Source organism: Phasianus colchicus, chromosome 20 (assembly GCF_987193195.1).
Source record: "Phasianus colchicus chromosome 20, bPhaCol1.hap1.1, whole genome shotgun sequence".
Taxonomy (NCBI): Eukaryota; Metazoa; Chordata; class Aves; order Galliformes; family Phasianidae; genus Phasianus; species Phasianus colchicus.
The window spans coordinates 8,519,202-8,543,818 of NC_143455.1; the positions used below are offsets into that span (position 1 = coordinate 8,519,202).

Consider the following 24,617-nt stretch of genomic DNA (forward strand, 5'->3'; position numbering starts at 1 on the left):
CGTAAGGTCAAGCGAGCTTCGCGAGTTCGATTCCCACCGCCGTACGGATTCTCGGTCTGGATCTCGGCCGCTCTTCACGAAGAGTTTTCAAAGCCCGGTGTGAGCGTACCAACCAAGCCTCCTTTCTCTCTTGCGAAGGTTAATGAATTGTTTGTAAAACGCTGGGCAGCACTTCTGGAAGAGTAAATATCCTGTTCGTCAGCGGGTGAATGAAACCCGCAGCTTATTTACTTTTCTGGGCATGTTATGTGCTTGTTCTGATTGCTTCTTTGTGAAATCACTGGTAAGCTCTCTGGCATCATAAGCCCTCAGCTCTGGGGGGACGGCAGTAGTGCTGTCAGACTGGGCATGGCTGCTCTCCTGAGAAGGAATGGATGCATAGAAGGAAAGGAAAAAGAGTGAGAACAACAGCTGGAAAAAATCACAGCAATTAAACTAGAAATCAAACTGATGGATAACAAAGTATCAAGATGAATTTAAAATGCTAGCACATTTTGTTGTTCAGAGTTTCAAGGCCTTTCAGAATACACTTAAACATCACTTTTACAGTTATTTGGGAAGTAATAAGCATGTTGTCGTGTCTAAATAATCACACAGAAAAATAGGGCTTCTTGTCTTCATCCTTTGAAATGCTCCTCTCTAAATCACAGGTGTTCCCATTAAAAAGAAACAAAAAACAAAAAAAGAATCTAGCAATTGTGAGAATGTGGTTTGCATGGGCAGCCTCAATTAAATGCCAGCCTTTATATTCCTCAGGTAATTTGTTTTCTCACCAGTTACAGACATGTTGAGTGGGAAGGCTGTGAGAATTCTCAGTGTTCCAGGAAGTAATCACTGTTGTTATGATTTAAATTTAATACCAAATACCAAAAGAAATCACGTTTTTCTCAGGGAGAGTCAGCTGAAAAGTCTGTTGACAGACAAACAGAGCAGCATGAAGCTGAAAGACTTGGCACAAATCAGCAAATGTCTGAACAGCCCCTGCAAAGTGACCAGAAACAAATGGCAGAGGGGAGAGAACACCTCATGGCTTTGGTGATGCATGGGGAACGTGCTGTGGCAAAATGAGTGCTGCTTGGTTGGCTTCTTCCATGTTTTTTCATGCTTGGCTGGCATGTTCATGTTTTTTCAGAAGTCCGGTGTCTCCTAGAAGCAGAAAATACACCTGTTGAAGGCAGGCACTTGTGCAGGTAGCAGAAGCATTGCTTCAGGAAGACTATAGGTTCATTTCAGTTCTGCTGTATGTTAGCACTCTGTGAGGACACGTAGTCATGAAGCACTGAGGAAGCTGGTTCTCAGCTGCTGTAACAGACTATGATGTTGCCACAGGGAATGTGTGTCTTCTGAAGAAAAAATCCTGTTATGCTCTTATTTATCTGGCACAATCCAACCAGTGCTTGCAGCATGACTGCTGAAGTAGTCCGTTTCCACAAAGCACTTATCCACTTTCATGGGGAGAGCTTGGCTTTAAATCCTCTGCACTGGTTTTGTGATTATTCATTTTTTAACTATGCACAGAACCAAGTCTCCACTGCAACTGACACAGTTTCACTTTGAAGATCAATGAGACAGTGCTATGAGGGCAGAAACGTCTTGCCTAGGAACTTCATATTGTTCAGAGCTGCTGAATTGACAGCCCTGACTGACTTCTGTCGTGATGGAACTAATCAGTGACAAGCGTCTGAACTCCCCTGTGGCACTCCTCACCCACCAGGCTGTACCCCAGCAGGAGCTTCTGAGCTAGTGCAGTCTCCAGACAGAAGTAAGTCACAGAAATACATCGTCCCTTGTTTGGAACGACCACTTTCCAGCCCCAGCCTTTCCCTAGGGGGCAGCTCTGGCTGGAGATAAAAGTGCTTCCATGGCATTAAAAACGAGAGCTGCTGGCTTGTCCTCAGAGTGGAGGGGACAGGGAGGCTGATGTCAATAGGGAAAAGGTGAGGGCTTTATCTTAAGTGGGCTGAATCCTGATAGTATTGCAAGGGGTGAACTTGACATTCCTGCTTGGTAATAGATGTAAGAGTATAAGGGAAGAAAAAATAGTCATTTCTATTAAAAATGTGTTCAGAGTGTAAGGTAATTAATGAAAATTACAGCCATCCAAGTTATTAAATTAGCATGAGGCTGACAATAGAAGATACAGATTGCTTCGGAATAATTTTAAATTATTTAAAGCATGTTAATAATGAAAATCTCACAAAGTCTCCATAATGCAAAACATAGTTCTGATTTTGTTACTGGGTTGTTTTTTACATTTTCATTTCCACTCTGTGATCATTAAAGAAGCAGGAGCTTTAAAGACTGGGAGCTGCAAAAGCTGCTAAGAGGGAGAAGCTCAGAGGTGTCTGGAGATGAGCTGTGATGCTGCAATATTATCCATGGCACAGCTGAAATCAGGTAAAGCCAAGTGTCTAAATGCAGTCCTTGTGTGCAAAATGATAGATCAAATCTTCAGGCCAGTGATGGTGCCCAGGTTACCCAGCTGGGTGTTCAGAACTAGACAGCTTGCATTGCCTCCATTACTTGGGCCATTAATGACAATACGTCCCATAAGTGAGCTGGACCAGCCATGCCTGAGTCCCCTAGCCCTTAGCACACGTGGCCACAGGCCAAGTGCTGGCGCTCCTGGAAGTGTCTGTGCACACAGACAAATAGAGCAGGAGTGAACCACCTCCCTGGCTGCAAATTTCAAACAAACTCTGTAACACAACCCTGACTCAGTGTATTCCTCAGGGCTGGAGCTTCTTAGAAGAACAAATCTGTATGTACTCACAGCATGGCCAGGTACTCGATAAACTGGTTCTGCCTGTGGGTGCTGAGCGCGTTGCAGTCTTTAGACAATCTGCTCCCTCGGCTGAAGGTCTGACACCTTAAAGGAGCAGAGGGGAAATATGCGGGCTTAAGAGGAGAGATTCACGTTCCTCCTGGCAAACTCTGGGACTGGTTGATCTCTATAGAAGGATGGTATGTTCAGCATGACAGAAAGTATTAGCTGGCTCAGCCCCGAAACCTCAGAACGTTGTGTATGCTGCTTAAATCCAGTTTAGTCATTGCTAGAGGGAGGCAAGGCTGCCCTGCTAGAAAATAAGCCTGTGCTTTGCCAAACAAAAAACATGGATAGGTTTTTCTTGAACTATCTTCATCTCCTTTTCCTTCTTTTTTCCTCTTTCTTGCTGAAGTTGCTATTTTCCTACTGATTTGATTCCTTTCTGACTGGTCCAGAACGAATCATGCAGCTCTACGTCTGTCTGTATATTGATTGGGACTGCGACAGGCAGACCTGATTAATGTCCCCTACCAGGAGAAAATGATAATTGATGCTTTTTAATTACAAGTTTCCTGCATTATGGTCTAGTTTTTCAACTCATAATCATTAGCAGTATAATAGATGCTTAAACAAATTGCTGCCTTTTCCTTTTTGTACTAGATATAGGTCAGATTTTCAAGTTTAGTGGTTATTAACTCTGACACACTAATTAGTGCACTGACTTGCTGACAAAGGTCACATCTGTGTTTTCTTCATTGCGTACAGACACGAATGAGGCCATGTATTCACACCAACTGATTCTCCTAATTGCTGTGCTTCTGGAACCATTTCTACCAGTGCATGCCACCAGTTTGACTGGTAGCTGCTTTACACCTACACTTAAGGTAGTGAAAAGCAAAGGAGTGTCAGGAGCCATTATGTCCACAGCCACATGTACCCTGTTCTGCACTCCATAAATCACAGCAACCACTCTTCATGCACTCTCGACTTTCCAGCTCTGTGTAGATGCAGTCAGAGGATAAAACTGCCGCTTTTCCATGAGGAAGTGAGTAGAGATTTTATTCCCCTCTTTGACCAAAGCACTTAGATGGTTTTAGGCTCAGCAGATTGTTTCTAATAGCAGGCAAAATTGATCGCTCGAGTACTTTGATGCAGCCTTTTTATTTACAATGAAAGTACAAAATTCCGTTTCCTCGAACAGGGAGGAATCAGACAATAGGAGACACTTTTTCTGCATGCAATTTCAATCCTTTCAGCCAGCACTTTGTCCTGAAGCACTCCACCAGCCTTTTTTTCTCAAGGTCGTTCTAGTAGAGTTTATCTCGTTCTGCCTTGTTTTGAGAGAAGGCTGCTTCTGTCACACCATAGGAGCATAGCTGCTCCAAGCTCTGCCCTCCCCACATCTGTAAAGCCCAACATTTCATCCAGGAGGACCCTTGAATGTATTGGCTTCTCCTCATGTCTGGCATCTATGTTCTTTCTTAAGGTGACTGCTTCCACATCAGCTGATTGCTTCTGTAAGAGAGCTCGTTTGCTTCTTATTCAAAAGAGTATTTCATGAAAGTCAACATTAAACCTGTTGGGGTCTGTGAGCCTTTGCTTGAGCCCTGTGGCATTAGGGCTGATGCGCACGTGTCTCCGTGTTAATGAGGAGAAAGATGTTTGCACACGTGGTCAGAGATGAGTTGGCACTGGGAGAGGTAAGATTGTCACTGCTCGAGTGAAGTTTTGCTAAATGCTCTCCTTTCCACTAGAGAGAAGTAGCCTGTTGATCAATAAGTAAGATGCATTGCTAATACTGGGCTGGTTTTCTCTGCATTTCTTACCTTACTCATATTTAACCTTGAATTTATTTATAAAGAACTGCACAGAAAATCCTCTCTAAGACAGGAAGAAGCAGAAAGCAAGCCTGGAGATCATGTGCTTTCTTGCTGTATTGTCCTGGACAGCTTCCAATCTGTTAATGAATGAACACTGACATCTAAATCATCCTCAGGGGAGGTTCAAGATCCATCTGAGTTCAGTAAGGGATTCCTAAATAGCTGTAACAAGCCCATACTTCAAAAGAAATACATTTGACTATTTTTAAAACATGAGAGTTTTGGAAGGCTTTGATTATTGAGCATGCCTTTCTAAATGCAATGTAAGGCAACACTGAGCAGTCAGGGCATCTTGCTCAAATTCAGAATTTTTTCATATTCTGAGATGTGATTTGATGCTCTGAAGAGTTAACGTATGGCTGTGTTTAGTTTCCTTCTTTTTCTGAGCAGACTGTGTATATATTTATTAGACTCTTTAGTATGTCTCAGTGGATTAATGTGGAAAACATCTTGTCTGTGAGCACTTGAAACTGACTCAGGGATACTGGCTGGATAGACTACTGAGCAATGTTTAATTGAAAGACTTAATGATACTCTGAACAAGACATGACTCACTCTTGAACAGCAGGGAGCAGCTCTTAAATGTGAAAAAAAACCAAGATCATATGAAATATGAAATCATACGTACAACGTGAAATTGTTTGCATTAGATAGCAGCAGCCTAAATTATATCAGCCTCGCAAAAACAGTGCACATTTTGTTTACATCTTCAGAACACAGGGGATGTCCTGTGCAAGGCTACACCTGCACCAGTTCTCCATCTCAGCTGAAGAAACCAAAATTTCTTCAGAATTTAATTCTTCTTTTTTTTAAACAAGGAATTCACCCCATCCTACAGTTTCTGGTTCCACGTGGTCAGGCAGACATTCAGCTGTGGATCAGATGCTCATGCTCTCAGAGTGACACATCAGTACTTTCTTGGTGAGTGCTGACAGATGTTTTGACCTCACACAACCATGATTCAGGAACACTTCCCATTAAGCCTACTGATATGAGTCTTCAGAGGGGACGCTCAGGAAGCCTTACCTGAATCACTTTTAAAGTAGATTATTTAAATTCTATTAAGTCCTTATGCAGATATTCTTTTTGAGAATTAAGTGAACATTAATTTGATTTAGGATACTTCACTTTGAAATGGAAGGAAACTAAATCAAATGAAGTTTGATACTCAGTTTAATACTGAGTAACAGCATTCATGCAGGGCTCTTATTTAACTTTAGTAAACACATTTAAATCACACTTGTGATTAATTTGTATTAATTTTTTGTCTTTTCCTGTGAAGACAAGGGACAATAAAGTTGTTATGGATGACCTGACCACATGTTCTGCCATATTCTCTAAATGTTATGCATCTAACTTCTCTTGAATACTGGACAAGTTGATTTGGAGCTCTGGATCTTCAGCCTGATGCTCATTTTTATTTTATAGCCAATGTTCTTTCCTCTCTAGTAACCATTTCTATTAAGCACACCAGTGTAGAACCGGAGCATCTGTCCAGGCAAGAGCAGAAAGGCACTGCTGACTGGTGTTAAAGCCGTGCTTGTGGAAAAGTTGCTGTGTATTTGCCTGGTTTAAACCTGTGACTTCAGCTGTTCTGTATCAGGAGCACTAAATTTAGTTGTAGATTTAAAATAGGTGAACAATTTGTCAGCTAAAAGGTCAGGATGCTTGCTGTTAATTCTGTGCTTTGCTTTTTCTGATTAAGAGAAAATTGTCTGTATCATCTGCCGTTGCTGTCAAGGACTTTTGGCTCATGCCTGTGCAGGAAAAATGTACAGAACTGTCACTATATCTCCTGTGCCTCCTCCCAGCTTTGTGTTTTATTACAGTTGTACCCTGACGTGCTCCAGCATTCAGCCAGCATACCCTAACCCACAAAGGTCTCTGCAGAGGGAGAAGTATTGACTTCTCCATCGTGTGCAGATCACATTTCAGCCTTTTAGAGTTTTGTGCAATTGCCAGGTACTCTGAAATCCAGATACCAGCTCCTGCAACCTTCATGCGACTTTGGCAGCATGCACGTGGCTTTTTGAGTGCACACGGCTGTTTGTTGTAGCTCATGGACTCGCCTCTTCCCCAGAGATGGGCAGCACCACAGAGGGGTGTGCAGCAGCCTGTGTATCTTCCCTGCTGGGATGCAGTGTCAGGCATGGCACCAGCCTGAGAAGCATCAGGAGGGTTTTGCAGGCCTGAGCAGCACCAATGCAAATTTGCAGCAATCCAGCTGCTCCACTGTCCTGGGAGCTCCAGGTGTCACCTTGGCAGTGCTTGGCCAGAGTTCTGGCTCTGCACTCCCTGCTTAGATGGCTGCAGCCTGTTCTGTGCATTGCTATAACCTGGCAGCCATGAGAGGCTGTTGCTCTCCTACCAATGTATTGGCACACAAGCAGTGTGGAAGAAGAGTGTTTGTTTGGGGAGCTGATACTGCTCCATAGCCACAGTCAGAACCAGGTGAGGGCCGGCAGGAAGCCTTGGCCTTGCACCAAGCCAGCAGAGGCACTGCTTGTTTTTCTGTGTGAAACTTCTCTGCATTGCATTTGATGCTGTGCAGAGAAGCCAACAAAACAACAGTAAAGCTGTTCTCATGCATACAAAACTGTCACGATTCATGTGTGCAGACACAGCTGCTGCCTCATTTGTTTTAAAGTTCTGCAGCACAAGATGGTGAGCAGGCCTGCCCTGCGGCTGCTGGCCTTCCCAGGGGAGCACAGTGCCCGCACTGACCCTCCTCAAAACCTTCTGCAAAGCCAAGGCACAACCTCTAATGTTCTCTTCTCACAAAAGTACCAACTTCAAACTGTCCTGAGCTGTGAAATTCTGATGGGGATGTTACAGAGAAATGTACTGAATCTCACGGTAGCTCTGGGAAAGAAATATTACTTCTTGCTTTACAGTCCCGCTCAAGCGCTGCTTTTAGAAGGCATTTAAATGTCTCCCTCACATATTCTGAAAGATTAAAGTCATTATTTTCAAACGCAGCTCCTGACTGGAGATGCCTATTTCTAGTGCCTGCAGGCCTGTTGTTTCTCAATGTGACTGCATATTTACATATGGGATACGGAAATATTAAAAATACATAGACATGGCTTTATTCTCTCGTCTTTTTATAGGTTGGATGGAAAATGAATTATCCAACAAAAGGATTTATTCTCACAACATGGAATGACTCAAACTCAGAGACTCTTCCTTTTGCCGTGTGACAGAGGAGGATTCCCAGCCGAGATGCTCCACGGAGCTCCAAGGCAGGTAAGAGCTCACGTCTCAGCTCCCTGCCACATGGCTCACCCTTTGCTCGGGCTCTGTCCCTTTCCGGAAGAAGCCTCTGCCGAGCACTCAACTTCAAACATATTCTTTTTTCTTGAGGTCAGGCCTTTCAGGACACATGATTCCTAAGTCAGGAGCTACAGAGGTTACAAAAAGCTTCTTGTGAATTGGTCACAGTTTAACACAGCTGAAAACAAGCCATTGCTCTGTTTCAGCCATAGCTTCTATTCCTGCAGGGATAACCTCCTATAAAGAAAACAACCATTATCTTATCTTCAGACTTTGGAAACACTAATACCAGCTCTGTATAATGATTCAAAGTTCTGCCTATTTACTATGAGAGCTATAAAAAGAAACCTATCTTAGATGACAGAATACGTTTTTACATATATTTAAACATAACGCTATATTTTTAACTTTAAAAATGACTGCATAATAACGGATGGAATGATGATCACACAGTGCAGTCTCTGTTGGGTTCCTTCAGCTCAGGCAGAGGTGAGACAATGAGTGCACGGCTGGGACAGCCACAGCTCGAAGATCTGCCCTCCATTTGGTGAGCTCGGCCCTCACCACGCTTTGCTGGGTGCTGACACCTCTGCTTTTAGGACTCTATGCAGGAATTGCAGGTTTAAAGAGAGCTTCTAGGAGCCCTAAAGAGCCCAAAGATGGTTAGTGAGAATTAATTTCCACAGGCATTGAACTGTCCTTGAAACGTAAAGAGCAAAAGCAACAGGAGTGTTATCTGCACCCACTCCTGAGTCAGGCTGCAAAATTAAGACCACTGTATGTTTAATGCCTGGCATAACAGAAGCCAACCTTGACTGAGATACAGCTGTGGATAGAATGGTCAATTATTTTTAAAGTAATATTGTATGTTTAGCTTTTTGCATTGGCTAGTCCGGAGCATTCGGAGTTCTGCCCTTGTGTTCCATTGCATGTTGGCTAGTGAACAGATTAACGTTGGTTTCGTCACCACAAGGCCTTGTAGGATTTTTCATGTTTTTATTCAAACCTGAGTTGTTTAAGAGAAAAGGAGCGAGGAGAGCTGTCGCAGCCCCATTAATCCACAGAGCAGCTACAGGAACCTGGGTAGCTGAGGCCAGGACAGTCCAACCCAGTGAAAGATGTTGCAATGAACGGTTTCCTACAGGAAGAGCAACACTGTACAGGGAAGAGCAGCGGTTGGGCTGCAGTCTTTTATTGCACGAGACTGTTATGAGAACGAAACCCCTTTGAAAAAGGGAGTTAACCTTTTTCTCAGTCTGCTGCAAACTGGGAAATACCAGGAGGGCATAAAACGTGCTCTTACACAGCGCGTTTCCCAGAGCAAAGGCCGGCTGTTTGGGTAACACATTTTGAACATTCGCGTACTGTTTTGATACCAAACAACTTCTATTTTGTCTGCTCGCACACACGCTTCCCGCCGGCAGCAGCTGCTGCCACGCAATGATGCAGTCGGTGATTACGGCGCTAAAAATGTACCCACAGAACCCACAGCGAGAAACACCCCAACTAAACTCGGCCTTCCGCAGGAGCGGCGGCACGCGGTGCAGCTCCCGGCGGGGGGGGCGGGAACGGGGGACGGCGCGGCCTCGGCCCCGCGCTTCGCCGGGCACGGCGCTCGTTGTTCTCGGACGCTTTCCGAGCGAGCGGCTGAGTTAATCCCGATTAACCCCGCGCTGGCCAGCCGCCGCTCTCGTTTGGCGGAGCCGTTCCTCGTGTCGCCGCTCCCTCCGCACCGAAACTTCGGCTCGGGCCGATTCAGCCCCCCGCCCGTCCCCGCCGCCAGGCCGCGGCCCGCCCCGCCTCCCCCCGCTCGCGGCGGCCCCGCGCCCCGCCCCGCCCCTCCGGCCGGCGCTGCGGCGGCTCCGGCAGGCCCGGCCCACCGCGGGGCGCGGATTGGCGGCGCCGGGCAGCTCCGCCGCCTCTCCTCCCTTCGCTGCCGCCCGGCGCGGCGCTGGAGGCGCGGGCCGCGGAACGCCGGGGCCGCGCCGGGCAGTGCCATGAGCCGCGGGTAAGGGGAGCGGGCGGCGCAGGGCAGCGCAGGGCCGCGCCGCCTCGGCCGCCCCGCGCGGCGCCGCGCTCCTCTCCGCCGCACCGGGAAGCGGCGCCGCAGCGCTCGGTTGAGAACACGGCGGGGTGCGGGCGCCGAGCGAGGAGGGGAAGGGGCGTCCGGCGGCGGAGGAAGGCCGGGCGCGGGGCGGAGCCGGGCCGGGGCCGAAGCGGCGGGGGGGGCCGAACCGCTGGGCCCCCGGGCTGCGGCCGGTGCCTGTGGTGAGCCGCGCGGGGCTGCGGGCCGCCCCGCTGTTATCGGTGCCGTTGTTGGGCGCGGGTCGGCGGGGCGCAGGTGGCTGTCGGCTGTTGGCTGGGGCGGGAGCTGCGCTGTGCCGGGGGCAGCGCTGGAGTGGAAGCGATGGCTTAAAAGCAGGCGGCAGAGCGGGCTGTAACGCGTGTTCCTGGTGGAGCTCGGGGGCAGAGAGCGTATCTGTCCGTCACCTCGAAGTGTTTCCTTTTTCTTGTCCCGGGTGTCAGCGTTTCGGCTCCCGAGCCTCTTTTAATTGTTGATGTAATTATATTTTACCTGTCTGTTTACCTGCAGCTCAGTGTCGTTTCATCATGTCTGAAGTTTCTTCTGAATGTCTGTGCTCAACTTTTTGGTGGCTGTATTTGTCAGCAAATGTCTGAAGGAGCTGCAGCAGCAGCTGTCATCTCGGGCAGTTCAGAAATGAAACTTTTCTAACTCCCCCGTTGTAATTGCGAGGTAAATCGCAGCGAGCCTGGAATGCTGTTAAGATGCTTTGTCATACTCCTCTGTCTTGACATAACTCCTCTTTCAAGATGTTCTTGCCTGCAGAACTCAGGGAAACAAGGCAGTTTCACAATCTCAGGGCTTTATTTGGAATTTATAATAACTATATTCCTAATCTGAATAAAATTCAGGCAGTGTAAATACAGCTTTCAGCTGTCTCTGAACTGGTGTTAAATTAAGATAAAAAGAATTTAACTTAAGCAAAAGAAAGTAACGCTTTTAGTGTTAGAATTGGCTTTAAAGACAGAGGTTCATTTGTAATATATAAGAGGTTACCATTGTGATGGCCTTTAAAGCTGATCCAGTGCAGTGCCCTGCTGCAGGTGGCACATTATTAACTCTCCATGTAGGTGCTGAGGTCTGAGACGGTGTTTCTGAGCAGGGTGAGTAAGGAGCTTTGTCTTTTGAGCAAAAGAACAAAAAGATAATCCTGTGCTCAACGGCGTCTTTGATCAGACTCTGCTGCTTGATATCCCCTGTGTATTGTGCTGGTGAGCTCAGCACGCCTCTGGGAAACTTTCGGTCTGCGCAAAGAGTTTCTTTAAATGACCCGTTTTGCTTTTATTTTAGAAAAGAAAATCCATTAATGAAATCCAAAGTGAAAAGTTGAAGTTCACAGCCCCATGAAGTATGTTTGTCAGTGGCTTACTGCTTTTAGTTTGGGTGATAATACTATTTAGTAGCTTTGAGTATTGATGGCAGTCATTTGTAAGCAAATGAAGTCTAAGACAACTGAATTACAAACTAAGGAATGTGAAGCTGGAAACATAAGCCGAATGTTCAGTGCGAGTAATTTCCCTTTTATGCTTTAAGTGTAAATAAAGCAATGGGTGATAGTGAAAGTTATTAGTAAAAAAGGGTAAAGTAACAGGAATAAGCTTAAAATCATGCTGATAGATGTTGAGATTGTGCTGCTGTAGCCTCACCTTTCTATGCTACATGAACCTGATCTGTTAGGTGAAATCAGAGTAAAGAAATCACTTCCAGCAAGCCTGAGAGGTTACTGACCTTGTCTTGTGTGGGATGGACAGGTGACCAGTTGTGAGCTCAGCACTGAACGTATGTAAAGGCACGTTCCTGTGGTGGTGTTCCCCAGTCCTGTTCTCTGTGCAGTGCTGAGGACCAAGCCTTAGCCTGTTGTGGCCCAGGAGATATGTAACTTGTGGTGTGGGGCAGGCTATACCTGCCCAGGAGCTGAAGGAAAGAGCTTCTCAGTTAGGATAAATTGTTAGTTCAAGGGAATGAGAAATAAGTTGAGTAAATTTTGGTTTTATGTATGTTCTTGGAGCTTAAAATCTCTGTTTTTTTCTTCTTTTCTGTTGGCAGGCTAGAAATGTTGCTATCAGATATCTGCAGTAAGTGGTAATGTTAATTCAGTGTGCTCTGAAACATTTATCCTTGAATAAAGGCATTATGTCCTGGAAATCCTTACTGCCCAAGGTGAATCAATTAGATGACAATGTATGTTGGAAAAGGAGAGTGTAATGTAGGCTGAGAGATGAGCGAAATAAAGATAAGAGTTAATGCTGGGAGCCTTCATGAGCACATAGCTGGTATTGGAAGAGCCATAATATATTCAGAGTAGAAACGTACTCTGGAAATGCATGCCATGTGTGGCCAATAAAGGGAATGAACAATGACTTTTCTTACTCTAGGTAATGTGAAATGGATGCTAGAAAGAATGCCTTGTGATTTCAAGGGGACAGATGTTGAAATAGTGAAATATGGAGAGAGTGCTGCTACATGTCAGGGCTGAAGAAGAATGTAGCACTTAATGGCAAATGAGAGAGTTAAGTAAGGCAGCACTGGCTTTGTGCTGGGACACGGTGAAAGAGCTGTTCAAAGAAAAGCCTCTATACAGAGTTGTCTGAACTTTCATGTACTCCCTCTCACATTGACACCTGAGAACTCTGAAGGTCAGAGCCAGCCCTGCAACATTCCGTGTGACTAACCTTAATCCTGGGGTCCTCCCCTTGATAAAAGGCTCAACGTTGGCCCTGCTGAGTGAGAGCTGGACCAAACTGACTCCAGAGTTCTCTTTCGGCGTAAATTATTTTGTTATGATTATTATAAAAGTGCTGTAGAAAAGAAATGACAAGCATAAATGTAACTTCCACACTCGGTGTAGGGCATCATCTCTGTCAGATCTTGATATTTCAGGTTATAAGGAAGATCACTGTATTTTAAACTTTCAGTTACGTTTCTGGAGAAAACATCAACCTGCTTGCAGTGTCACATAGCATCAGGGAGCCCGATTCATAAAACACTTCATTTTTCCAAGGTGCTCTACAATGATTGAAAAAGATACTTTCTTCTCTAAAGTGCTTTGTATTTCAGGAGGCAGCAATGACTAAATGAAGGCAATAGTGAGAAAATATGGGCAGGCAGTGATTTTTAGTGTATTAATGGTACAACTATTAAGCTTTTCTAAGGCATTATGAGAAAGGAGAGACTTAAAAAAGAATTTGATGGAGAGCAATTTAGTAGCTCTATTGATTTTTTTTTTTTTTTTATTAGATTTGGTTCCTTTAGTCTAATTCTCCTACTCACTGCCTTTTGTGTGCAGAAAATAGCTTATTTTCCAGGTGCCTTTTTGACTATTAGTGCTTTCTAACTACTTCAACCTCTTCCAGAGTTTGACTGAGCGAAGGCTGCCTCCCAGGGAGCAATCTCTTTTCTGCTGCCCTGTGACAGTGCCTCCAGGCTAACAGCTGGAGGAGTATTTGACATTAAGGGAGCAAAGGCAGGACTGCTAAGCACAGTGTTGTCTGTCCATCAGAGGTACCGCAGGCTTCTGTTAACAGGCTCAGAGTTTTGACGGCAGGAAGTTAATAATTATCAGTCAAGATCCCGTGATGACTTGAGGCAACAAAGAAGAGTTTGCGCTACATGGCCATGCCTTTGTGTGCCTGTTCACCTGGGGTCTTTGAGGATTGATACTTAAACCAATTGAAGAGTCAGCATTTGGGTGTGTTGTTCCTCAGAAGACCTGGAAATGAATGGAGTCGCCTGGGTTTGGACCAAGCTCTGCATAAGTTGGCATTCTAGAAGAGAAGGTGACTGAGGGACACGGGATGGCAAGATCAATTAAATGTAGTAAACAGTGGTGTTCTCCCTTAAGGGCCAGGAGGGTAGCACAAATGAATTGTTGTATGAACTGGGCTTTAATATTCATTACCCAGCGGCTCTGTGGTTTATAAACTGTTCTGCCCTTTGACCCTGCTGGTGTTGGATGACAAGAACATGGCAAAAGAGCATCCCTCAGTGCTGGTGTAAGTATTGGGTGTCTTGGACCACTTATCCTGTTGATGGTGGATTGTTATCCTGGAGCTGTGAGAAGATGGGATGGTCAAGTTTAAAAGAGGGTCTCAGAAAACAGTATCAAAATCCTTCTAAGAAGTCCAAATCCTAAAAATTGCTATATTGGGTTTAAGTAGCTTATGCAGAGGACAGAGCTCTGAGACTCTAGATCTTATTCTGCATTCTGAGTGTTATGTTTAGTTTCAGTTCTAGAACAGGACTGCAAAAATACAGGCACAAAGCAGGCTACTGTCTACCTTTGACACTGGAAATTTCAAAGCAGATCATGGCAGGCTGAAACATTCAACTGCATCCTGTTGTGAGCTGAAATGAAGTTATAGTCTGAAATTAAATAGCTGCAAAAATCATTTTGTGTCATTGGAAGTCAAGTTTAAGATAGAGGAATAATAATGTTTTATGAGCCCAAACAGTAAGGTTTCTGTGGGAGGAAGGGAGATAGTCCTGCTCATTGCTGCGGTGGTTTGGTTGGGAAATAGTGCCTGACATGTGACAGCAGGCAGTGGGAGCTGCTGCCTGGGTTTGGCTCACAGTATCCTCTGGTTGAGCCTGGAAATCATGCAACCCATTTTACATTCTGTCCCAATACTTTTGTGTAACGTTTGGGGCTGAATGCATACGTAGATGTGATTTGGTGGTAAATGAAGTGTATTTCTGTCCTGGTTTGTAAATGCTGTGAAGTTTGATAAGGCTTATCATTCCGAGACCACCTCAGTGGCACTGGTTATCAAATTGCTTTCACACGTCTTTCTTGAACTTGGCTTGAAGTGTTAAGTGAACTGGGAGAAGGGGATAAGAAAGAAGAGGAGGTGATCTGTCAGCTCAAAAGTGTGCTGGTTAATGAAGGTTTTGCCAGGGCTTTAATAATTCTTCTGAGCAAACGCATGGCAACTCTTGCACTTTTAGGAAAATGATAACACTATTCATTTTATTACTTGTGTGAATTGCAAGAGATGTAAATGGAGAAAGGAGCAGTTGTACATGACAGCCATCTCCTGTTCTGTAATTCCTGTTACTGTTCCCATTACAATAACAAACCTCCTTTTCCAGGGTGCTGTAACATTGCCTAACTGGTGTTACAGGCAAGCTGAAGTTTCATGCCTAACACTGCTAGAAAAACACATGGAGTCTGAGAGTGTAAGAAAAGATTGGGTTAGATTTAAAAGCATAAATTCTGCTTGCATTGACCTTTCACTGTGAAGCTTTAAGGGTTGGTTCTTGAGTGTTGGATAGATGTTATAAGTGTGTGATTTCTGTTGGGATCACTTTTCAGTGTCATATCTAGTAGCCAGATTTTTTAAAATTCTAGCTAGATATTTTTTATTCTTTCTACCAACCAAAAAGTTCAAAATTAAGATGGTAAAGAAGAGTAAATGGCTGTACAGCACTGTGGGTGTTGTTTTACTACTTCACTCTCATGGGGTGTGTGTGTGTATGTATGTATATATATATATAAAATATATATATTTAAAGTCTGCTTCTTGCTTCCAGGTGCCACAAGCAGTGTATTTAGCAGTGAGGCTGTTGAATGGAGAAGAACTTGTCTCACTGCATGGTGGTAAATGCAAGGTGAAAAGATTTCCATTGCACTTCTGGGTTTCCACTGGCACTGCTCTTCAGTTTCCCCAAAAGAGCACCCAGGCCCGTCTGTGAAGTCTTAACTATATATAGCATAACAGAGGCAGCACTGGTTACTCCAGTCATCAGCTGCTTGCCACCTCATCCTGGAAGACTGGCAGAGCTGACACCTGTGCTCGGCTTTCCTGACAGGACTGCTCACTAATTAAAAGCCTCTCTTAAATGACTGCACCCCTGCTGTACTGTGATGTGTGAGGAAGTATGTATGCACTTACTGAATTATTAATGTAGGTAATTTAGAGTTTGTTATAGCTGATTGACTCCAACTAAAGAGTGTGGGGTAGATGTGTTAAATATGTATACAAAACCGTTACCCTGTGTCTGAGATGAGAACTGCCTGCATAACACTGTAATCGAAGAAAGCAGGATGTGGCTCAAAGACAGATATTTCCCTTTACCCTTTTGAGTCTATCTGGTGGCTTTCTGTTCTTTTATCTCCCAGCAATTTGAGACCTTAACGTTGATGACCTACAATTAATTTCCTTGCAGCTACTTGAATGACGCTTTTTCTGTGAATGTGAACACAAAATGTAACCTATGTACAGGGGAGAGAATTGGTTCTCGGTTGTTTTATCAAGTAGTTGAGAATACAGATATTATCTTTGCAATGGTGGAAACTTTTATGTTGTTGAAGTCATTGGCAGCTTTTGTTAGATAAACATAACTAAGATTTATCTGCTTATTGGATAGCAAATACAGGCTGAGAAAAGGATGACTGTGGTCCTTTTTTTAACTGAAGAAAGTACAAAGAAGAGTAAAAGCAGCAAGCCTGCATGAATACTAGTTGAATCTGAAGTAGAGCTGGAATTCTTAAAAATTATTAGGCAAAAAAGAAGCTATTTTCTTATTCTTGCAGTATTAATACAGCAGGAAGCAATGGAATCTGGGTACATGTGGCCCTGAGGCACTGACTGTCTGCTCTTGTTTTCAGCTGCTGGGTTTGTCAGATGGGGTCTTGGAAGCAACTCCCGTTGTTCCCACGTAGGGAAGTGGGACCTGCAGCTCTGTGTGTCGGGGCTGCTGCCTGTGTCTGCCATACAGAGGCCTGGAGGAGTGGTTTTGTGTACACATGTTGTCCTGTTAACCCTAATCTGCCTGAGGTCTTCTGTCCCCTGTGAGAAGGGCCTACGTCTGCGTGCGTGCTCGATGAGTGAATTAAACCCTGTAGGGACAAATAATTGCTGAAAGGGATGAGTGATGGCTGCGTTGCATCCTGCATTATTGATCTTTGGAAACTATTTTTCACCAGGGGGAGTGAGAACACTTTGCAGAGTGCTGAAAACTTGAGAAAGTGATTAACTCAAACCTTTGATTTTTATCCTAAGTTCAGAAGCAGGTAGGTGCCGTGGTAGCCACGTGGTGCTGAAGGTGAATGCAGTTCATATTCCTCCCAGTCTTATTTTGTTTACTTCTCCTGAGACTTCACGTGATGAAGCATCTTTCTAAGGGTGCCACCAGTGCTTACGTTTTGAGAGAGAAAAATGGAGTAGGAAGGATTTTCTCATGGTTTTGTTGTGTCAGGGTGTGAGCAAAAGGGCTCTGAGGTACGTGAAGGCACCAGTCTGTCCTCACAGCATGCTGATTTTTTTTTTCTTAGGACAGATGCACTGTCTTTATATCTTCTTTTCTATAATAGGATGCTGTTAATTCAGATAACTTGCCAAGTTGTTTTTCTTTGATTTATCTATCTGCTGTAGTTTCTTAGCAATTAAGATTTAAAAAAATATTTTGTGGGAGGTGCTCATCATTTTCTGACTCAGTTGATTTCAATAAGAATCAAGCCTGTAAAGCAGCTGTTGCACTCAGGCAGTCTGTAATTGACCTATAATATACTGCAATTAAAATGTATCTCAGCTTTTGGAAACACAAATTACCCCAATCATGCTTTGGGGAGGAAAGCTTAATATATTAAGCTGTTACTGGTAGCTTATGATTTCTGCATACTGGTTGCCAGAATGAGATGGGCTGTGTCACCTTCAGCAGGTTTTTAGTCTTTGCTGCTGCCCTTTTGGTAAGTTAGTAGATTCTATACGATCTTATTAGTTTGAGGCACTGTATGAGCACTGATTGTCAGTGAGGTAACAGCATTTTTTCTCACTCCCCTTACAATTATAAAACTCCAAATAATGTGATTACCTGCACAGATTCTTCAAAGAAGTCTGGAAATGTAGTCAGCAAACCATTTCCTTCCCAAATCAGATCATGTGGAGCTTTGTTTGGTGGCATGGTACTGATGTGTGCTGCTTGCCTTGGCAGTTTCCAGGCAGATGAGTTGCAGCAAATACCCTCATTGGCTTTTCCTCACACCCAGCGGCAGGCAGGGCTGCCTGGGGTGGCAGAGCAGAGCTGTTTGCAAGGCTGCCTTCTGGCTGAAGTACCTGAAGCAGGAAGAACTGTTTAAGAACTAAAACAAATCTTGCAGAACACGCTGACTTTTGCTTTGAATTACTGTTGAATTCCTTTTGTTCCACCACCTCTCAAAGTCTGAAAATTCACAGCTCTGAGAAGGCTGGATGTGAAGATGTGCTGTTAGTGACCTTTCCTTTGGAGCCCTCTGGGGATTACATCTTCAGACTTCTGAGAAATTCTGGTCTGCCCTATCTGGAAGGCATTTTTTTTGCATTCATCAAAGACTCTTCTTGCTTCCTGTGGGTAGGTGAGCTGGAAGGAAGGAGGCCTGTGTAACCAGAGTGCCTTAGGTTAATGAGCTTTCCCATTAGAGTGCAGCTACCTTTGTGCATATGAATGCTTCTTTATTTGTGTGTATCTAAGGTAGATGCCATCCTCCTTCCCGTGCAAAGTGGGAACTTCCTGCACGAAGCCTGGCATTGCTTACTTGTTTTTCTTTACTTTTTCTGCCAACTGCCTGGGGATTTGCTGTCCAGCAGTTGAAAAAGTACCACCAGAACTGGAGGATGAAAGGTCAGAGAGCAGCTAATCCTCAGGTAACAACGTGCCTGGGGCATGCAGGTCCTGGGCACCCGAAGGCATCTGCGCCTCTTTTGAGGAGAGAAGCAGTGAGGAAAGAGAAGACTCATTTGGATGGTTGAGTGAATGAGGGTAACACCATTCTGGTAAACCCTTCTTGATTGAGGATTCAGAGCAGCCTGTTTTTCTGTAGGTCACTTAGTGACATTCCCCCAAAGTTTTTTATAGTGACCTTTAATTTAATCAGTGATGTGGGCAGCATTCTCAATGTGGACTAATCCAAAGGGGTTTTAGGTAATCTTTCATCAGATTAATGAGGAGTGGATTCTTTTATTTTTTTCTCCCCAGTGAGATAAGGAGAGAGTTATTGCTGTGTCCACTGGTGCTATCCCTCAGCATTTGCCCTCTCAATAAGATGTAATTTTTTGAGGTGTAAATATTTTTCAGTTTTTGTGTCTTTGAGGAACATGGTTTAGTGAGAGCTACTGGTAATGGGCAGATGGTTGGACTGGATGATCTCGTAGCTTTTTTCTGACCTTGGTGATTCTATGATTCTAAAGATATGCAGCTTCTGCAGTACCAGTAATTTAGATTTGTCCTCTCTTCCCTTTTAGAAGAGAGCAAATGCAGCAGTTCTGTGTTTAGTGCTCTGGATTGCATGGGAACCAGTGGGCTCTTTTGCTCACTATGCTACCATGTGATGGAAGGGTGTGTTGGTGGCTGGTGCAGCAGCTCTGGGAGATGGGCTTAACCCAGCTGCTGTGCTGGGCAGGGAGAGCTGTGCCACAGGCTCATCCTCCATCTGTCCCACTGCTCTGTTTGTAGTGCCTTTATTTCTAAATCCTATTCCACGGGAGTACTAAATAGGAGAGTTTGGGATGGAAAAGATGCTACACATTGCTAGCAGTTGTGGATGATGAGGAAACAAGAATAAAATAGTTAATAGGAGGAAAGCATGCTGGAAGTTGAATGTGTTCTCCTTGTGCAAACTGGGAATCCAGTGCCATTAGTGACATTACACAGCTGCTGTCCAGGCACGCCATCAGGTTTGTTGCACTGCTGAAGTCCTTTCTCCTTGCTACCTGCAGCCCTCTGCTTCCAGCTCTGGGGACGTGCACACACTGTGCTGCTGTGTTTTCCCAGCTAGCTTAGTCTCGTGCTGTGGCAGACTTGCTGGTGGCCTTGTGCTTCATCTAGTGCCAGTGTGAGTTGCTTTGGCTGCTGGTGCTGAGGCTTGCTTCTGTTGTCCAGCAGCACCCTGTGAGTGGAACCCAAGGCTGTGTGCTGGAAGGGGCTGGGAGCCCCCACTGTCCTGCAGCTGCACTGCGGGCAGTTGGCAGCAGCCTTCTGTGCTTTGCACGTCCTTGTTAAAAGAATAAATATTGCAAAAAATGGCAAGGCAGTGACCCTTCTCCTCCCATTGGTTACTGTTCTGTGTGTTATTGCATGTTTTGGTTTGTGCTTTGGATTAACTTTTTTTCTCTCTCATTTCAAACGTTCTGTTTCTTATAAATGCTGTGTCACTTCAGACTTCAGAATGGCATTGAGCAAGTTAATGTTTTCTGGGCTTTTGGGCAGCTTCTAACTGCTTCCTCTTCTGTTTGTCAAAGTTAAACTCTGCTGCAGATTTATGAAGTTCTTGATGCAAGCGATGTGTCATGGAAGGAGAGTGGGAAAGAATAGTAAGTAATCTTTTATTGGAGGAGGCAGAGATGCTGAGGTGGTGGCTGACCTTTCTGAAGTCTTTGGGAAAAATGTTAAGATAGAATAGACCCACTTAGCTAACATTAAACAGTTTTTCTCTGTTCTTTTTTGAAACGTTATAGATAGGAGCTTGTAAGAAGGGCCTTATTAGCATTGTCTGTATTCAAAATTACTGGGACTTCTATCAGGCTACTTATTTGCCACTGCAATTTGTATCTGGCCTTTCTGTTCTAGATTTTGGTAAATAACTCCTCTTGCATCTCTGATTTATAGTTCTCATTATAAGCGTTCTCATTGGTGGTACATTTATATGAGAAGTCCTAAGCAAGATTTCAAGTTTTCCGTGATATATCTGAATGCTCATTATTTAACTTGGATTTTCCTAACCTTAAATGCATTTGCACAGAAGATAATCCTTCCTTTATGAGGCTCAGAAAGAATTCCTCTTACAGGTATTCTGACTAGTTTAGTTGTGATAACCTGGTTGACTTTTGTTAGAGGTATGCTCTATGGAAGATTTGTATGTATGGCATATGGAGGGTGACTCCACCTCTTTTGGCTGTGTGGGCTGTTTGTTGTAATCCTGATGTTGACTCCTGTTGCACACATTGGACTGCATTCTTCCAATAGTTCTTGAATGATATAAAATATTTCTGTGTTTCTTTCAAGCCTGTCTTTCCCTGTTTGTAACTCCAAATTTCCTATGTGAAAGTTTTATCATTGTTTCGTTTCCATCTCAAATTCAGTTGCACTTGACTTGAAAGGTGAAGCAAAACATTCTTCTTAGTTGTGTTGGAAAGCAAGCTGCAAAGTATTAACTTCAGGTAACTGGATCTCCGGCACGCGCGTTTCACAGGGCAGTCATGTGATGCTAATTACCAACAGCTTTTATGTACTTCATTTAAAAGTAATGAGTGGAGGATGTTAAAAGAGTGGTAGGTGTTAGCCATGGAATACATTAACTCGTGGAGATTCTAGAGGAGATTTGAATGGTGAGTGATAAGAAAGGATGTTGAAACTGGGTTTTGTATCTTCTTTTGTCTCTTACAGTATAAATGTGTTCAATGAGGTGAAATTCATATGGCAGATAATGTTCCGTGAGCTGTGATCTCTGCTTCACTGAGATCATTCTGGACTAAATACACTGGAATTGGCTTCCTAGGCTGCAACTGTGGCCTGAATCATGTCTGTAACCGACGGGATCGCTAATACTCATGCTGTGTTTTGAAGTACTTGAAATGAGACTTCTAGTTCTTAACAGAAGGAATTTTATGTGATGCTGTGAGTTTTCTGTTACTTACTTTAAATGAGTATTGAAAAATAGCAACAGTCCTCCCATATCTCAGCGTTGGAAAAAAGATATTGGCATTAGAATTGTCCTGTCTATGTTAATGTAAGAAAAATCTTCTGTAGCAATTCTGCCTCGTGGAATAGCTGTCTCCAACACATTACTTCTCCTTCCTACCCAAATGGAGGATAGATTTACGGTATGAATCATTTATCTGTCTTCAGTTTGACACTTAGAGATGACTATTGAATAACGCAAGAGAAAAAAAATAGATCCCCTAAAGAACTGCTGCTTCTTCCCCAGCCTGAGAGACAGAAGCTTGCCAAGAGGTTTGTGTCTTTAAAGAGCAGTGGCACAGAGGGATGTAGGTGTGAGCAGAGATGTAATCAGACAGTTTCCATTTGAATAGTGATGGCAATCTGCATGAAGTCAAAGTGTGGCATTGTAAGTAATCAAATTGGTGGCTTCCTCGATAGCAGTTAGGGCTTGCTCTTCTGATGCAATTGATAGATAAAGGGGGAAAAAGATTAAAATGCTTTTTAATAACCTGTAGGGCCTTTTCTTTGCTCAGCAAGGAAGAAATTCATGTTTTATGTAAAACACTTTTTTCTGATCTATGTTTAACATCAGTTAAACAGGCCTGGAAATACCCTGCCAAGTTTATGAACATTGCTACAGATTTTTCCAAGGGTATTTCTGAGGGGAGATGCCCTTTCCCTTGGCGCAGATGTTGCGTTAAGTCATAGCAGTGTGACTGCATCGTTGGCCTGTTGCAATGTGTGAACTCAATTACCCAATTTGCAATCATCATCCAAATGAATGATTACGAAAAGCTCTGAATTGCTCTACTGAATTTTCCTTCCTTAGTTAATAAATGTGGCTCAATTGAGCTGTATGAGGTGGATAAAGTAAGCATGGTGCACGCAACTTTGATCTATTCCTTTAAGTTGGTTCCAGCTTTGTTGCTTTGTGCATTGGTTTAATCTCTTTCTAAATTGTTAGTGTGAAAGTGCTTTGTTTTGCCTATAAAGTTGACAGTGGAGCTGTCTCAAGTAGGCAGTGCAGTGCCTTTTAAGTATCAATGCTCATAACAGAAGGTTTCCTTTCGCTAGTGTAAATATATGACTGACTTGAATTCATGAGTGCTGAGAGGTTATACAAACAGGAGACAATCTCAACCTATTCTCAAGGCCTGGAAGAGAACTGGAAATAGATATATTTTTTTTTTTTACCTGTGGACTTTAAGATGATAAAACTTCAAAATTCTAGGCTAAGGGTTCTCAGTTTGAGTGAAACTGAGAGGAATTTTGGTGCAATTGTGAAACAATCCTGATACTTCTTGTAATATAAAGGGTTTGAGTGGGGGCGAATCCTTTCAAAAGGTTTTGTTTGGGTTAATTTGATTTTCTTTTCTAAAATATAGATGTATATTTAAATTGGCTCTGTCTTAGATGTGAAATTGTCAAGTTTAATTGAGTTAAGAAGAAATTTGGTTACCAGTAATGCCATTGTTCAGTTTCTGAAAGGACCCCCAGTGATTTGGAGGGTGCTTGAAAGGCAGAAAGGCCCAGTCGCCTTCCAAAGAGTGTATGAAAGCATTGGTTGTTTGTTTCTGTGTTTACAGGGGGTTGCTAAGAGTAGATGTACAATAATATGCTCCCACCCTCAAGCTAGATCTAAATGTGCAGTGCTGAAAGTGGCCCAAATCAGAGCTGTGTTTCGTCTGGTGGCTGGGGCTGAGGTCACATTGCTCTTCCCCCATGCCAGACTTTTCCCTTAGACTTGGTTGCTGACATGTGCTGCTTCTCTAAGGTAAGAATGTGGGTTCTGAATCATTCCTACCTTCCTTGCGTAGCCTTGCATGACTTCTGTGCTCTGCTTGTTTCTTTCCAAGTGGATACAGCAAGCAGGTGAGTGTCCTTGTTAGTTGAGGAGCTCGGTGTAGCTTGCAGAATCGTCACTGAGCAATTGAAGGCCAAGTGTATGATGAGCAGAAGATGTTTGTACACATGAATTGTTTAAAGTGGTGTTATTGCTAGCTTGGAAGTGCATCAAAGTTTGGTTTACATTGTGAAACACATTCAGCTGTGCTTTGTGAATGATGGGAGAGGGAGTAATTGCTCAGTTAAACAGTCTAGGTGCACCCGATTGCTCTCTACTTTGCAGACAGAACAGAAGTAGGCTTACTCTGAACCTCATTGTACAGTATCTCTGTTCTTTGTGTATGTATGTATATTTTGTGAGTTCCTGATTGCCAATATCCTTCTAATCAGCAATGGAGGTCCAAAGCTTTAGTTATCTCTTGAAAGTAATCTGCTTTGTGAACCTTATCCCACTTCTCGTGCAAGTATGGGCTGTCTGCTCGCCACAGCTGTGATTGCAACCAGAGATGTGTATCATAGGTCAAAACTTAGCATTGCCCACTAGTCATACAGAGTTAAGATTACTCAAAAGAATTGTAAAATAAATTTCTGCTACCATAGCCAGAAGTCACATACTAGCAAAATTATTGCAATAACTTAACTCCTTTTGAGGTCTCCCTGCGCTGTGGGTTGAGCTTTTCCGTAGTTTACTGGAAAAGCTGTAGCTTCTATCTGTTTGTCTTTGGCTGAATTGCTTTTGCTTTACAAGTAGTTGATATCTTTGTTAGAGAGCAGAATGGACATAGGCAACACATTCTGGATGTTGTGCACAGTGGTGAATATTCAAGTATTTAAGGTGAACAAGTGTGACTGCTTGGATATCTCTATAGTATTCTCCCCACCCTTCCACTCCCAAGGTCTCAGAGTAAAATCTGACTTTTTCCTCCTCCTGTCTTTGAATGGGAATTGTCCAAGCTGATTCTCATGAGTCCTTTCTGTGACACGTGCTGTGAGAGCAGGAGATATGATACGAATACAGAAACCTTCCCTCACTAATAGGCATCCCAATTAGTCATCCTCTGTGTAGTAAGAGCACACGTTAGTGTAGCAACACTGCTAAAAGGTGTCATGGCCTGAGTTGACCACGTGCTGCCCA

General features: G+C 43.8%; 1 protein-coding gene across 6 annotated transcripts in view; it reads left to right on the plus strand.

The window, feature by feature from the left end:
• Nucleotides 1-7,802: 7,802 nt before the first annotated feature.
• The window catches only part of TEX2 (testis expressed 2), a 42,243-nt gene continuing 25,428 nt past the window's right edge, over nt 7,803-24,617 (plus strand). Inside the window, exons 1-2 of one of the 6 annotated variants that reach the window (XM_031598762.2) lie at nt 14,061-15,178; nt 15,533-15,610. In XM_031598762.2, the coding sequence (XP_031454622.2) occupies nt 15,604-15,610 (7 nt within the window). In that variant the 5' untranslated portion in view covers nt 14,061-15,178; nt 15,533-15,603. Of the gene's footprint in view, nt 7,894-8,446; nt 8,468-9,792; nt 9,929-10,163; nt 10,189-10,506; nt 10,676-14,060; nt 15,179-15,532; nt 15,611-24,617 lie in introns of those variants that run through there. The other 5 variants (XM_090121936.1, XM_090121938.1, XM_031598763.2 and 2 more) reach the window with 5 other exon arrangements.